The sequence below is a fragment of the Rhododendron vialii genome, chromosome 6a, assembly GCF_030253575.1.
Source record: "Rhododendron vialii isolate Sample 1 chromosome 6a, ASM3025357v1".
Taxonomy (NCBI): Eukaryota; Viridiplantae; Streptophyta; class Magnoliopsida; order Ericales; family Ericaceae; genus Rhododendron; species Rhododendron vialii.
Window position 1 is genome coordinate 11260869 of NC_080562.1, and position 15690 is coordinate 11276558.

Here is a 15690-nt window from a genome sequence, read left to right on the forward strand (position 1 = left end):
TGTACCATGAGCCAAGAAATTAACTCCAAGCTCTCAAAACTCGTCCGCAACATTAACAAATATTTTCAACATGTCATTGGTAGTTATTAATTATCAAAACACGTTCTGAGCAGTCATTTTCCCCAGTAATTAGTGTGGATCATAAACACTTGAGATAAAGGCTTGTTCGCTTTGTGGTCTCAAAATCTCTGGGTACGGTCTTCAATAAATTTTCTCTACCTATCTCTCCTCACTCATTACTTTCAAAAATCTTCCTCAAAATCCAAACCGATCCAACAGGGTGCCAATAAAAATTTTCTAAAAAAAGAAAAATACAAAAACAAGACTTTAGGCATCATTCGGCTAAATAAGCCATTTGGCTTATTTTTTATTCTTATTCAATTTTTTTTTTTCACTTTTTAGTTTTTTGTCAATTTTTTGAGGATTATTGCTTTGTCACAACAAGAGAAATCTAAAAAGTAAAAAATTACGATCGAAATCCAAATTTTTTTTAATAAAGATGAAAAAATGGCTTATTGGCTTATTTTCATTTTTATTTAAAAAAAATAGATTTTGATCGTAATTTTTAATTTTTAGATTACTCTCGTCATAACAAAGCAATTATCCTAAAAAAATAGACGAAATACTAACAAATACAGAAAAAATTTGAATAAGAACAAAAAAAAAGCCAAATAACTTATTTAGCCGAATGAAAGCCCTAATAAGGTAATGCAGGAATAATCAAGCAATGATGTACTTTTCGTGCTTATATATATACTATATTGTGGTGGTGTGACATAGCTAGCAGCTGTCCCACTGGGTCTTTTTCGTGTAACATCGTATTCAAATGAATGCATTTATACAAATATGATTGGCTCATCCTTTTGTTCTGCAGCCAGGCATTACCTCATTTAATTCCTTGTGTCACCAAGGTGACAATAAGGATATACACTATATGTCGACTAAACACATATAATGGGAGATTCATCCAGGGGCCCATGCATATGCTTACTTTTTATTTTAGCAATATTAACTAATGGAATCAAATCAATTGATCAACCAAATCAACAAAGTTCTGTTTGGGTCATGTGGTGTTTGAGCGAGAATAAAGGGTAAATTTCTCTTATATCCCTTCGACTTTTACGCGAATTTCACTTCAGTCCTTCTGATTTTAATTTGGACAGGAATAACCTTACAATTTCGGCTGCGTTCCAATGTGACCCTTCTGTAGCCTTCCGTCCAAAATTTGGACGGAAAACACCCATGCCATGTGCCATCTACGTGACAACTTTAAAAGGGCATATTGGTCATTCCATTCCACCTCCTTCCCCACGAAAAAACCTAGCTAGCCTGACCTAAATCCCCAAATTGGTCCAAATGGTGGAGACTTCAAGCAAAATGTCCACGTCTATTTTCCCAAATAGATTCATTTGGGTGAGATGGAGACCCGTCGAAACACCGCCATTACATATGATGCCTACCCACGGGTCTTTGACATTGCAAAGCAAGGAGGGCGTCTGATTGAGGTTGTTGGTGTTTGAGAGCCATTTTTTTGGGTTGAGGAGGGCGTCTGATTCAAGTACGGAGAGAGATATGAGGAGCAGCAGATATAAGTCTTCAATTTTGGTCTTCAAAAATACTTATACCCCCACACCTCAACACTAGCAAAAAAAATTACTTATACCCCCCTATCCACTTCAAGGACGGATTTAAAATTTAGTCTTCAATTTTGGACCAATTCAATTTTTCATTGAATGTATCTTTCCGCTTCTTTTTGTCTCATTTGGCCTCATAGTATGCTTCAGTCTCTGAGGCTAGTATTTGGTTTTCCCCTCGATGTACCCCATGTCGAGTTTTAATAAAATTTTATTGCCTATCAAAAAAAAAAAAAAAGATTGTAATCTCATGATGTTAATGAATATATATATATATATATATATAGATAAATATATATATATATATATATATATATATATATATCCGCTACATATATTTAAACACAGAACAAAAAAAAAAAAAATTGCCTTGAAGGGTTGGCAGCGGTGGTGCTAGGCAAGCATGAGGGGTGATATACAGAAGAATTTTTTCCCCATATGTCATCCCTTGATGTACGTACCACAATAACAAGACAAACCAAGAATGAAAAAGAGAAGTGTTAACCAAGGAGTAAGGCTAGCTAGGTTTAATGAGATCTGATTTTGAATATTTTTGCCAACCTATTTTGGTACATATTGTACACCATGGGGGATGCTTAATTTGTAGTAGACTATTCTATATATATAATTAAAAAGAAAGTTGGGATCATTATGCTTGGCACCAACTTCATGATTGGTGGATCCCTCTGGAAAATTCTAACGTGCAACTAACCCAACAAAAAAAAAAGAAAAAAAAGAGAAAGAATGGAAAACAAAAAATAAGCAGGTTACCAGAATTTGAGGCAGACTAACAGCAAACACACACACACAAAAGAAAGAAAGAAAGAAAGAATTTGAGGTAGACCCCAATTCCATGGTTTATTGAATAGTCCGAACAATCCATTTTAGTTAACTCAATTGATTCATTTTTATAATTTTTATTTAAATAGATCTCTAACGAATTCCCACTACATAAACATAACTAACTAAGGTGTTTGGGAGTTGATTATGTTTTAATTTTTGACGATAAATTTTAGATTTTGAATTATGATCAGAATAGATTATGAAAATGAAAAAGCATTTAGATGATAGCAAAATATAAAAAAAAAATTCAATAGAATAGAGTAAAAAAATAGTAAAATGTAAAAGTCCAGCTCCCAAAAACAAAAATAAAAAGAAAAAAGAAACATGTAAGCCGACGAAAACTTGTGCACGGCGCTCACATGCACGCAAGACTTTTTTGGCGCCGCCCTGCTTTGCGCTTGAACACGTGCCATTAGTTTTTATGTCTCCTTTTATACTAGTTGATAGGGCTATTACTCAAAACCGGAAAATCGATCAAAACCGGAAAAATCAGACCGGATTGGATTTTTAAAACCGGTTGAATAATTTCGATCCGGTTCCGGTTTATAAACCGGAAAAATAATTTCGATCCGATTTTTGTGTTTTAAAAACCGGTTACCGGTTATATATATGTATAATATATACATATATATATATAAAAACATAGGGGAGGGGTTGAATTATGGGTTTTTGGTTGATATTTTTGTGGTGTATATTGGTCTAATAAATATATTTATTATATAAAAACTATTTTTATGGGCTTAATTATGTTTTTATGGGTTTTTTTTTTATGTATTGGGCTCAAAATTGATCCTTTTTTGTTGGCCCAAAAAAAGGGGTTGAATTATAGATTTTTGGTTAATATTTTATGGGTTCAATTGTGAATTTTTTGATGTGTTGAGTAAAAAATATGGCCCATGAATGAAAACCGGATAAACCGGACCGAAACCAGTTGAGCCGGTCGAAACCGGACCGGTTTTATCTCAATCGGTTCCGGTTTCTAAAAATCTCAAACCGGATAACCGGTTTCGACCAAAAAATACACCCAAACCGGTCGAAACCGGACCGATATCTCCCCTACTAGTTGATGATTTGCTGTTTGTTTTTAAAAGCTTTTAGGGACATTCTTGGTTACGTGAGGGTGACAAAGCCTGGGACATCAAATTGAGATTCAATTTGGCTTTAAAAGTAAAACAGTGACCTTTTTTTTGTTTTTATTCAAAAAAAATTCATATAATTTTACGTCAAACTTTTATGACTTATTGATTCATCTCGGCAAGAAGAATCGAAAAAGTAAAACATTTTGATCAAAACTCATAATTTTTTTCAAGAAGATAAGAAAAAGAAAAAGAAAAAGTTCATTTGTTAACTTATTTTTGTCTTTATTTAAAAAATTATGAGTTTCAATCATTTTTTTTTTACTTTTTCGATTCCTCTAGTCGAGACAAATCAATAAATCACAAAAGTTTGATGCAAAATAAATAAAGGAAAAAAAAAGTTCAAATAAAGAAAAAAAATTACTTAACTTCTCAATCCAAACCCACTTAAGTTCTTCTAAAAATGAGCTGGCTTCTCTGCAATCTTCTGCAGTTGAATCTCGGTTGTTCATCCGGACAAGCAATAATTTATATATTTGTCAAAACATCTTACTTGTAAGAATGGTATATTTCCTGTAAGACACTACTGAAAAATTTAGACAATTAAAAATACTTTAGTACGATAGCAATCACTTGGAGTAATGCTTTCTGCATACGCCATTGCCTTCTAAAACCAAGTTTCCATAGTTTTTATTTCACTAATTTTGGCCTTTTTCATTTTTTGCTGGTTCGGTTCACCATCTTATTTTCTTTTTCACTCAAATTAAGCGAATGCTAAAATAAGGGAAATAATTTTGCCATTCCCTTTTTTGTTAACGACACTGCACTTGCAGGGGCGTAGCGTTAACAAAAAAGTGAGTGACAAAATCAGGAGCGTAAAATAATTTGGGAATTATTGCTTGTTCAAGACCATCACCCCCTTATTAATGTAACCAATCTGAGTTTAGCTCATTTTGTTTATTTGCTTTCTTCAGAAAATAAGCAAATAATAAAAGTAAAATGAGCAAGCAAGCGAACTAATTAACAGGGCTCACGACAAAAATTATCATTCATTAGAGCTTATATAACGGGTTTGATTTGAAACGGGAAATCAAATAAGTAACGTGTTATCCGGAAATGCCTATCATATCAAAGGTTAATCAAAACAATGAAGTTTTGACTAATTTAGAAGATCAAATAGATACTCCATTATACAGTATATTGGAAAAAAATAATTGAGTGTGCTTTTTATTTCTATCATCTCTAATGACCTACTACGGGTAACAACAGACGCAATGATTTTAACTGTCCTTATTTTCAATTTTTTAATGTACGTAGCAATTTGGGGGTTACCAACGGACTTGTAGTCCAATTTTTTAATGTAACAATTTTGCCATTATCATTTTCCGATTGTTTATCGGATCCATTTTTTATCCCCTTTGAAATCTTTTTTCAAATTAGTTAATTCACTTAGCGTAAATATTTAGGAAATGAGGTGAATCGGTTCCCGAACAAAAATCAGAACTAAGGTCCAGTTCTATTAAGGTTCTTACCTAAAGTATTTGCATTTGTCAATTCGCACTCCCTTAATGCAATATTCAGTAATCAAATCGCTCCCTTTCAAGAGAAAAAAAGGGTCATAGAATCACTTAAAAGTACGATTTCGTTTGATACATTGGAAAAATGCCAAATGGGTTTGGTTCATCTTCCCATTTATTTATTTTTTATATTTTGCTAGGGTGTGTCTAATATTCCATTCGAATCAGAAGCCAAAGAGGGCGACAGTTAAAATCTAAAGAATGTCTTATCGAGAAAAGCAGAGTACCACTCTGTTCTGTTGATTCATGAGATTGCAAGGGCGCAACATAAAAAAATCCTTTGTCATATATTAATATGACATTAAATTCTTTCCACGTGCGGTGGAAAATCCCACTTTTTCACCACCACCTTTTTTGGTCCTATCGTGTATTTATTGTTGATCTGAACCATTCATTTTGTAGACCCCACATAGTGGTGTATCTATTCAAAAAATAAACGTGATCGGACGTCGATAGGTGTATCAAAAATTGAATTTGCTTTGTATAATGAATAGTTTATGTTTATTATTATTGACAGAAATTAGATCATCCATTTTATAAACCAAAATTTAAATTTTGATATATCTATCGGCTTCCGATTAAGCTGATTTTTTGCATTGCAATACTATATGCAATACTATATTACAGGTCTTAAAATATGAACAATTCAGATCACAATAACAGACACTCAATGTGGCTCATAATAGGCGGTGGTGAAAAAGTGGGGTTTTACACCGGTGGTGGATAAAATTTATTCTCTATTATTAATATATACCTGGTTGAATGCCTACATATATATCAAAATAGTACATTCATTAACGTTTGTTGATTGATATCACATCAACATACACAAATTTTAGCCTAATTGATGGTTTGAATTGCTTTTGAAAAATGTGTGTTTCCGATCTTTAATCTAAGGGCATGTTTGCGATAGCTGCTGATACAAATTTTAGATTTTAGCTTCAGATTCCGATGCAATTTCTCGATTTAAGAAAATGTAAATAAACATTTTTACCATAATTGTAAAATTATGATTAATTTGCAGTGAAAGCTAATAAATTACTGTAAAAAAGCTGAAAAATCGGCTTATATAAACCATAAAACCTAAAACCTGATCCCAAAAGCTCCAAAAGCTATCCAAACCAAGCTTTGAAATTTTCTGAATTTTATTTCTTTTCTAGCTTTTCAAAATTCATAGAATCCAAGAATCTTTTATTTACATAAATTTTGGTAAACACTCTAAACTGATTTTGCAAAGCTAGAATTTCAGAATTTGCAAAAATAATTTCTGGTAAACACCCGCAAAGCCTTAAAAAAGCTACACATAATTGCAGTTGTCGTGAGAAAAGAGGACACAGATCTCGTCGGAGGTGATCACAGAATTGCTTGTTTGTGTTGTCACATGGATTCCCCAGAGTTTTTCGACCCTTTCTCCCCGTCCGTCCCTCTCTCTCTCTCTCTCTCTCTCCCTCCTTGTGTTCGGATGTCTAAATTAATTTACGCTCATCTCAATAATTCCCTTCCTAATTCGGTCAAAGGTAGGCTATCAATGTCGAAACTTGAAAATTCATACAAAATTAATTTGTTGCAGCTGAATTCCAAAAATCAAACTTTAATATTCAAAATAGTGTGGAGAACAAACCTACCCAACCAAGCGGACTAATAACATTGGGCTTCCCCCTCTCTCTCTTTCTAAAAAGGCAGCAACCTTTTTTCCAGATCTCGCAAGAATCTCTGCTACAGTACTAGCTAGTACTATAATCAACAACCCCATCTCATCGTCATCTCCTACGCCAGTGTCCGACCACATTATTACCAAATGAAACCCAAGGATTCGTAATTTCGTATGATGGGAAAATTTATTAAGTACTGCTCGAGCACCGTTGTATTGTGCTCCATGGCTCTTTTTCATCGATATATCTTCGTGGATCTCACCATAAAATGTAGGGCTCTCATGCTAATGAAAAGGACTCCTATATCATTACCTAACGGTGCTAGGCTGCTAGCTACAAAAACACTGCTGCCTTATTTGGATTGGTTTTTGAAATTTTTTTAAAAAATAGTATAGGTAATAAATGGAGAGAAATAGAAATATAAATGTTAGAAGTAGAGAAATTTAGAGCAAATTTTTTGAAAAATTCTTTTTGAGAAGCAAACCAAACATAGCATGCATAATCGCTCTTATCATATGGGCACTTCTTTAGATTGGTAATGCGATAGTAAAATGAAAGAGGTGTATTTTCTTTATTTAGTCATGCAGGGTGTCTCGGGCAAGTTTGTGAGCATTTTGAATTAATCTTTACAGTCTCTCCTACAACCGTTTCACTTGCTTACTCATGAGGTCAGGGCCGGCTCTGAGCCAATACGAGTAAGGCGGCAAACTTAAACTCTCGAATTTTGGATCAAAATTAGGGCCACAGATAGATATAACCAAATATGTAAAATATATTTAATCTAGCACTTATATAACAAATAAGCTAGCTAGTCTAGTGGTAAAACTTAGTTCCTCTATCCAAGAAGTACATGGTTAAGTCTTAGGGGCCTCTTTTTTCATTCCCCATACGAATTTTTTTTCCCCCTCATAAAATCATTTTAGGCTCCGAGAATCTCAAAGTCGGCCCTACGTGGGGTAAGGTGACTCCAAGCGTCGCTAGCAAGGAGAGAAAAACATATGTATTTGAAGGACGATATTAGCCTTGATCCCCTTTGATTTTTTTTTTTTTTTGGTAGAGGGGTAAGAGGGTAATTCCAGGAAATTAGCCTTGATCCCCTTCGATGAATCAAAATGAAACTAAAGGAAAAACTATCGTTGCAAATAAATGGTTTCCTGTTCAGAGTTGGGGGCACTGCTGCGCCTTGGCCTCAATGTATTATTGTGTTTCAATAAGCTAGTCTCCTCCAGTCAAAAACGTGACCAGAAAGGTCTCTTTTGGAGACGTGGACTCACATGTCTTGTAAAATTATCTTGATCGAATATCTTTTTAAGTTTACTGGCGGAACACATTTGTCTTGAAGAAATAAATGGCAAGTATGATTTAAAAAATACTCTGCCCAGATAATTAGTTTCATCACCAGGGTATCAATATTCGATTAACACGATTTTTTAGAGGTGCATTCTATGCGTCGAGGTCCACAATGGGGAGGGCCCGAATTATATTTTCATGCTCAAAATGAAGCCCATATGGTTGGCACACCGGGTCTTGCCATGCATGGGCAGGCTTCCAACTCCGCCATGATCAAACACTGTGGAGAAATTTTTGGATGCAAATAGGGGAGGTGTATGGGGGTGGGGGTGGCACGATTCCGGAAAAAAAAATTTATACTAAAGATAGTTGATTAGGTATTTATCTATAAAAAATAACAACAAATAAATGAACGGTTTGGATGATAAAAAAAATTTCAATTACTTTCATTTAAAGACTACAAGATTGTTGAATCAAACCTTAAATCATTCTAACAAACAAATAAAGTCCGAGACAAAGTCTGGTTCTACGTTTAACTTTTCTCTTTGTATTACAACGTACCAACAACATGTAACATATAGTACTTAGTAGAGAAACCCCAATAGATTAGCCAGTTGGTCTTGGCACGGGACTTAGAAGTTTTCTCATTCCGAATGTGTCAAGTTCGATTATCCTTACTAGCAATTTTTGGGGCTACTTTACCCCACGCACAAGCGTGTGAAACGCCTGTGAGATGGGCTATAGGGATTAGTTCAAAATGTATGCAAGTTAGCCCGGAACACCCTGCATTACCCAAAAAAAACATATACTAGTGAACTTCATTTTAACAGTGACACCCGCTTAGTTAAATCCTGGCTCCGCCGCTGGGTGTTAATTGCGTACCACGTGGCGATACCCAACACACATCCGAATCGTCCAAATGTGTTTTAGAAGGTTCAAATCCAACCACTCTCTCCCCATAAGCCGACCACACACTCTCTCTCTCTTTTAAACTTCTCAACATTATATGTGACCTAATCAGAGGCCTCATGTGCCAAAAGATGCGAATTCCAAAGTGGTACTACAACGTTGCTGTAGAAACCAACTTCCTATACATGGGGTCCCATTGTGAGCTTACCATCCTTGTGATTCTGTGAATTTACATGGGGACCATACGACAGTATGAACGTAAGATAAGGTCACCTCAGACCTCAAATTGCAATGCGTCAAAATTTCTGTCTCTCCCCTGTCGACTCTAATCGATCTTTTCTAGGGATAATCAAGGTTCTAAATATCAAACGATCCGTATTGTATCGTATCAGTCATGTAATAAAATTTTGGACATCTAATTCTGATATTTACTTAGTATTTGTTGTCTAAAACTATATGAAATCAACCGATGTATGATTATATTACAGAAGTTAGGAACTACATTTCTAGGGATAATATATTAAGGTTCTAAATATCAAACCATAGTTAGGAACTACACTAACCTATACTTACAAGAGAATAACTAATCACGGAAAAGCTGTGAATAAGATATTTACGGAGGCGCTCAATCTCGGTCGTCCAAAAGTGTTTTAGACGATCTCCGTAATAACTTATTCACGGAGCTCCGTAAATAAATTATTCTCTACTTACAAACATACTACAAAAATGGAAATCACCCCCAATAGTTGGCGGCGAGTCCCCAGTCGCCAGTCGCCACAAGAGTAAAGTGGGAGTTCCGTGCTATATATAGCTCTGACTCAAGGCCGTCATGACCTACAACGATAACAAATAATAATAATCACTTTGTTTAATTCTCCAAAAAAAAATTCCAATTTTTTTTGGCTATTTCGTCGTCCGTATTTAATAAAGTTAAAAAATTGTTTAAAGACGAAAAAAATATGCAAATATAGGCTCCGTTTGTTTGGGCGTAAAATGTTTTACCTATTTTTCAGTGTTCGATTGTGTAAAAAATGAGGAAAATATTTTTCATATAAAACATTTTTCATTAATTGGATGAAATGACTTACCCTTAAATTTTTCGTAAGTTATTTTCCGAAGTGAACTCGCTGCCTTCTATGGCAATTTTCACTGCTCAGTTTCCTCGATTGTCAGTCCTGACCCACGTTCAATTCCAATATTCTCAAATATCTCCACCGTTTAAGCCTTCCTCTAGACCTCTCTTTACTATTTTGTTGATTTCTGAAAATATTTTCAAGTGCCAACCAAACACCTGAAAATAAAATTTTGAAGTTTGTTTTCTGAAAAAACATTTTACATGAAAAATATTTTCCATTGTAAAACATTTTACCTCAAAACAAATGGAGCCTTATAGAATTTTTTTATCTTAATAATTAATCTCAAAACTGACAACCAAACAAAATGAATAATAATAATAATAACAATAGAGATACACAAAAGTTGAGCGTGGGTCCACAATCGCCACAAAAGGAAAGGTGGGGAGTTCCGGATTGGAAAATCCCGTCATGCAAGGCCTTGCAAGGCACCTTGTAGGACGCACACAGGCTATCGATCTTGACAATAAATGGTTGAGATGTGATTTTTATTTTTCCGGAAAAGAGTTTAACATTTTTCCGAAAAAATTTCATTTAATCTGGACCCTTGCAAACACTCACGACGGATGTGATGCGCCCTATACATCTTATAGTATAGTGCAAGGTGCACTACAGGGTTTCCGAATCCGAGAGTTCCTACTTCCTAGAGTTCGAAGGTGATGCCCAACTAAAGGAAGATAAAGGGCTACTTGGTTTGGACTTTATCCTTCAAAATCTCTCTCTCTCTCTCTCTCTCTCTCTCTCGAAACAGTTCTGAGGCCGTGAGCTCCCAACCTTTTCTGCCCTCTCAACCCTCTCCACAAAAAAGATAATTAATTTGTCTACATGTGAAACAAAAAACAATGAAGAGAAGATCAGAGTGAAATCTACAAAAGAGATAAGGTGCATGTGGGATCAAAGGAGGGCATATCAAAGCATCGATCGGTTAAGCCCCCCCAAAACCCATATGGCATTAGAAACGGTGGAATACCCACAAGACCCGTTTGGCTATGTTGGAATTTTTGATACCATTATGGACCACGGCAACAATATTATTGGAGCCAATTGGGATTCCTCTTCTTCTTCTGTGAGGCAAAATGTGATGGAATGTTGGGAATGTCCCAACTCGTCGCCGGAGGCCTGCACCGGTGACCGGTTCTTCGGTGGAGAGGGACCTCCGGTGGAAGCACCGTCGACCGAGGCGGTTCGGCGGCAGAAGAGGCGGCGGACGAAGAGCTCGAAGAACAAGGAAGAATTGGAGAGCCAGAGGATGACTCACATTGTAGTTGAGCGGAACCGCCGGAAACAGATGAATGAGTACCTCGCCGCCGTTCGGTCGTTGATGCCGGCTTCTTATGTTCCAAGGGTTAGTTCATTTTAGTCCAATGCACTTCTTCCCTCTCCCTAATGAAAGATTAATAAGGTCCCATTTGGCTAAGATTTTTAAATAAATACTTTAATTTCCGTTTCATGAAACTATCATTTTTTTATAATTAATACATCACATTTAATTCAAAAAATATTTATTCCTACTTATTTGTCCAAGTGTTCTTGGAGCAACACTCCTTTTCCACCGCACAAAGTTTGTAAATTTTACACTAACTATTAATACAGAGGAATGATCTAAAATATTACGTGATGTTGCTCCGAGAACATTGAATTAATAGTCAATCATTTTTCTCTAACTTTCTAGTTAACATTACATAATTACTACCCCTTTTTCCTCAATATATGGAGCTTTCATTTACTTTTAGCAAGAGATAATCTCCGCATACTTCAAAGTCAACTTTCAAGTTGCTTTCTTACCTACTCCACTCTTTTGAGTTTCTTATTAGCCTTTGATTAGTCGGACTGTATATACTGTATCTTAATTGTTAATATGCTTTTTTGATGCTTTCTCCCGAAATCTCTGCTTACTCGTAAACTTTATTCAAGTCAATTAAAAAAAATTCTAACATGAAAATATAAATAATTTCGCAAATGAATGTTGTAAAAAGAAAAGTCATTTACCTGATTCTAAACGTAGCTTTTACTTTGCAAATTTCTTATTGCGATTGTCGATTTTCCCCATCAGTAGAAAACTATTAATGAGAGTGTTTTATATTGTAGTGTTTTATATAATGGCAACAACAAAATGATACACGAGTTAATGAGAGTTCCCTAACAACTAAAATCAAATTAATAGTCTAATAAAGAAATGAGACATCCGTTTTGGGAGGACAGAGCGTGTGAAGTTGGGACCCAGGGGTGCTGTAGTGTACCCTCGCTCTATACATGTAGTGTGGCCAATTCGGCCGTCAATCTCGGCAATGGACGGCTCAGATTTTCATCCAAACAATGGACGGCTAGGATTTATAGGAGCTCGGATTAAATCCAAGTTGTCTGCACCGGGGTGGGTGCACTATAGCCCCTCCCATTCCGTGAAGTTGAAATTGGGGTCTGAAAATCGTGTAATGCTGATCCGAACATTTGGTTATAAAAAAAATTAGACTCAGTGTAATGCCACGATGATCACATGGAAATTTGGCTGTGAGTGATTTGAAACGGTAACTACTTTTTCTTTTATTTTTTCATTTTCAGCTTCTTTTCTTTTTTTTCATTACCTTTTTGTTATTTTTCCTCTGTTTTTTGACGTTTCCAATTATGTACCGTTCTTGAAATGCAGGGAGACCAAGCATCAATTATTGGAGGCGCTATTAATTTCGTGAAGGAGCTAGAACATCTTCTTCAAACCCTAGAAGCTCACAAGAGAACAACTCCCCAACAACAACAACATCCTCCTAATTACAACAATGGCCTATCCTCTCCTTCCCTTTTCGCGGACTTCTTCGCCTTCCCTCAGTACTCGACAAGTTCGAAGAACAACTGTACTGATACCAGCTCACTGGCCGCGGCAGACAAGCCGCCGCCGGTGGCATTCGGCGACATAGAAGTGACGATTGTGGAGAGCCATGCGAGTCTGAAGGTACTTTCAAAGAGACGGCCCAGACAGCTGTTGAAATTGGTGGCTGGGCTTCAGTGTCTCCGACTCTCTGTCCTTCACCTTAGTGTTACCACAGCTGACCAAATGGTTCTGTACTCACTCAGTGTTAAGGTTAGTCGTGGATAAATTAATCCCAATGGACTGGTTAAGCTCGTAACTAATTCCAAGTTTCACTTCCGAAGAGTTCAATTAAAGTCATTATCAAGCCCCATACGGACTAGTCCGAAATAGAAATTGATAACACGCGACGGGAATAGTCGAACTCTAAATCAAAGACTTCCTGTTATTTCTGGTTGTCAGTTGACTCACACTCTCTCTACCGTAGATTATTTGGTATAGTACCTGATATATTTTTGGGCTATTAATACAAGAAAAGTGATTTTGTCACTCCACATTTAACTATTGGCATTCCACATTTTGTCTTTATCCTATGTGAAATTACTAAATTACTCTTTATTTTGTTAGTGTTAATTCACTTTAAAAGGTATTGTTGTAATTTCAAATAATAAAAAAAAGTGAAGTGCTAATAGCTAAAAGTGGAGTGCTAAAATCAATTTTCTAAACACAATTGATATTTTCTATGTCAAATTGTGCCCATAAAATTGCTACAACATATGCTTTAGTAACAATTGAGAAGCCAAATTTTTGTTTAGTTTCTCGTCACTTTCCCACCAACTTATTTCTTCTTCGGCAAATGGCCTGGGGGTGCTTATCGGTTGAAACGCGGCGGTTCCTGATCTGCTACCCAAATCCTTTCATGCATTGTGAACGAGCATAATTTGCCGGCCTCCCAACTAAATATACCTCTCGCTAAACATGGCTCTGCCCGCCTTTCAACTATCGATGGGCTCGAGTACTTCCAATATTGGCCATGTACTTCTCTTGTTATGCTAGATGGGATGCTTGCCTGGTCTGAGTCAATGACCTGACTTTGCACAACTTTTTTTACCAATGCTACATCTTCGATCTCCTGACTCTTCTATGCACAAATTCATGCAGATTGAGGATGGGTGCCGGCTGACGACGGTTGATGAAATCGCTGACGCTGTTAATCAGTTGCTTGGCAGAGTCGAGGAAGAAGCTGCTTTTGTATAGCTGAAACGCACCCTCTATGTCTGATCAATTGTGATAAGTTTAGCTTTTTTCTGTTGCGAAGAATTTCAATGTAGTTTGAGCCGGCCTTTATTTCTAATTAGTTTTTCATGGCATATTAATTTCGGTGTACGATTTTGGAAATTTTTTTCACCCTACTTGCTAGTTAGTTAGACGCAGTTTGTCTACATTGAAAATTGTATCCCTCTAGTGTGACAGATGACTCAAATACACTTACAAAAGAGCAGTGCTAAACCCACCGCACGGTTTCACCGCTCTTTCAATCTCACCGTCCATCTCGGCAATTAATGATCCGGATTCACATAAAAGTTAACAGTGAGACACTCTTCAACGGTGAGATTGAGTGCGGCGAAGGAAATGGTAAAAAAGAGGGGTGGGCGTAGACTTTTCGCTTATGAAGAGGTGTTGAGAAAATTGGAAAGGTTTTTGAAACAGAAATTAAGCACAGTAATTAAATTCAAAAACAAGAAAGTGTGTGGTCTTTTAAGCAACATCATTCTAGTACATTAATCGTTAGTGTACCAAATACATGCATGCAAAAAAAATACCGAGTATACTCACATATATAAAAGTTGTTAGGATCGAAACACACACGCACATGATTCACAAGTAGTATAAAACAATAAAGAATTGACACAGCAATATACTTGGTTTCCCAAAATTGGGTACATCCACGGGAGGAAGAGAGCAGTCTTTATTATTTGATGATCACGGTACATGGGGTTTTATAATAGAAAACTTTTATACATCTTCTATTCCTGCCCTAATCCGTATTATGGCTTGAATACCCATAATACCCTTATAACACCGTTACCCCCCAAATTACGAAACTTCTGGGCCTTCGGCCCAATCTACTTTGGAATTGTGATAGGGCTCCATTTCGTTGCTCTTTGCTCCACTCCACTACGCTCGCAACTTACTCTTATTGTAGAACTTCTCCATACCTCTCATATATGAGTCACAGTTCTAACAAAAGTTAACAGTGAGACAAATCATCGGCAACACAACTTTGATTTTTGCATTTTGAAGTACAATTTATTTTGCGGACCAAAAAAAATACAATTTATTTTTCCTCTTTTCTATGCAAACCTAGGCAAGAGAGCAAACAATCCAGTCACATGAAAAAAGGATCAAACATTCCAAACTTTAGGGCCGCAGGCTGCTAAAGGATTTGCCAACCCTGTCACAACTTTCAAGGCCTCAATTAAAATTTGTCGAGGTGCGCCCGGCCATCTAGTTTTTTTATTTTATTTTTCTCTCTTAAAAAAGGAAAAGAAAAGGCATTACATGATATATATATATATATATATATATATATATATATATATATACAGTTATTTTCAAATAAGGAGGTCCTTATTTTAGTTAAAATAAGGACCTCCCCATTTCTCCCATTTTCCGATTGAATTTCGATGATCCGAACCGCTCAATGTGTTTAGAACGTGATTTTAAGGGTACCCACAAGAAATCGGCAAAAAAAATGACCGGGAAGGGCGCTATT

The 15690-nt window shown here is 36.0% G+C and overlaps 1 protein-coding gene across 1 annotated transcript; it reads left to right on the forward strand.

The window, feature by feature from the left end:
• The first annotated feature begins 10855 nt into the window (after positions 1-10855).
• LOC131331420 (transcription factor bHLH94-like) lies at positions 10856-14312 on the forward strand. The gene is made up of 3 exons (XM_058365344.1): positions 10856-11459; positions 12759-13187; positions 14076-14312. Exons 1-3 carry the CDS (start codon positions 11001-11003, stop codon positions 14169-14171), a joined length of 984 nt encoding a protein of 327 aa, XP_058221327.1. The 5' UTR covers positions 10856-11000; the 3' UTR covers positions 14172-14312.
• Positions 14313-15690: the final 1378 nt, after the last annotated feature.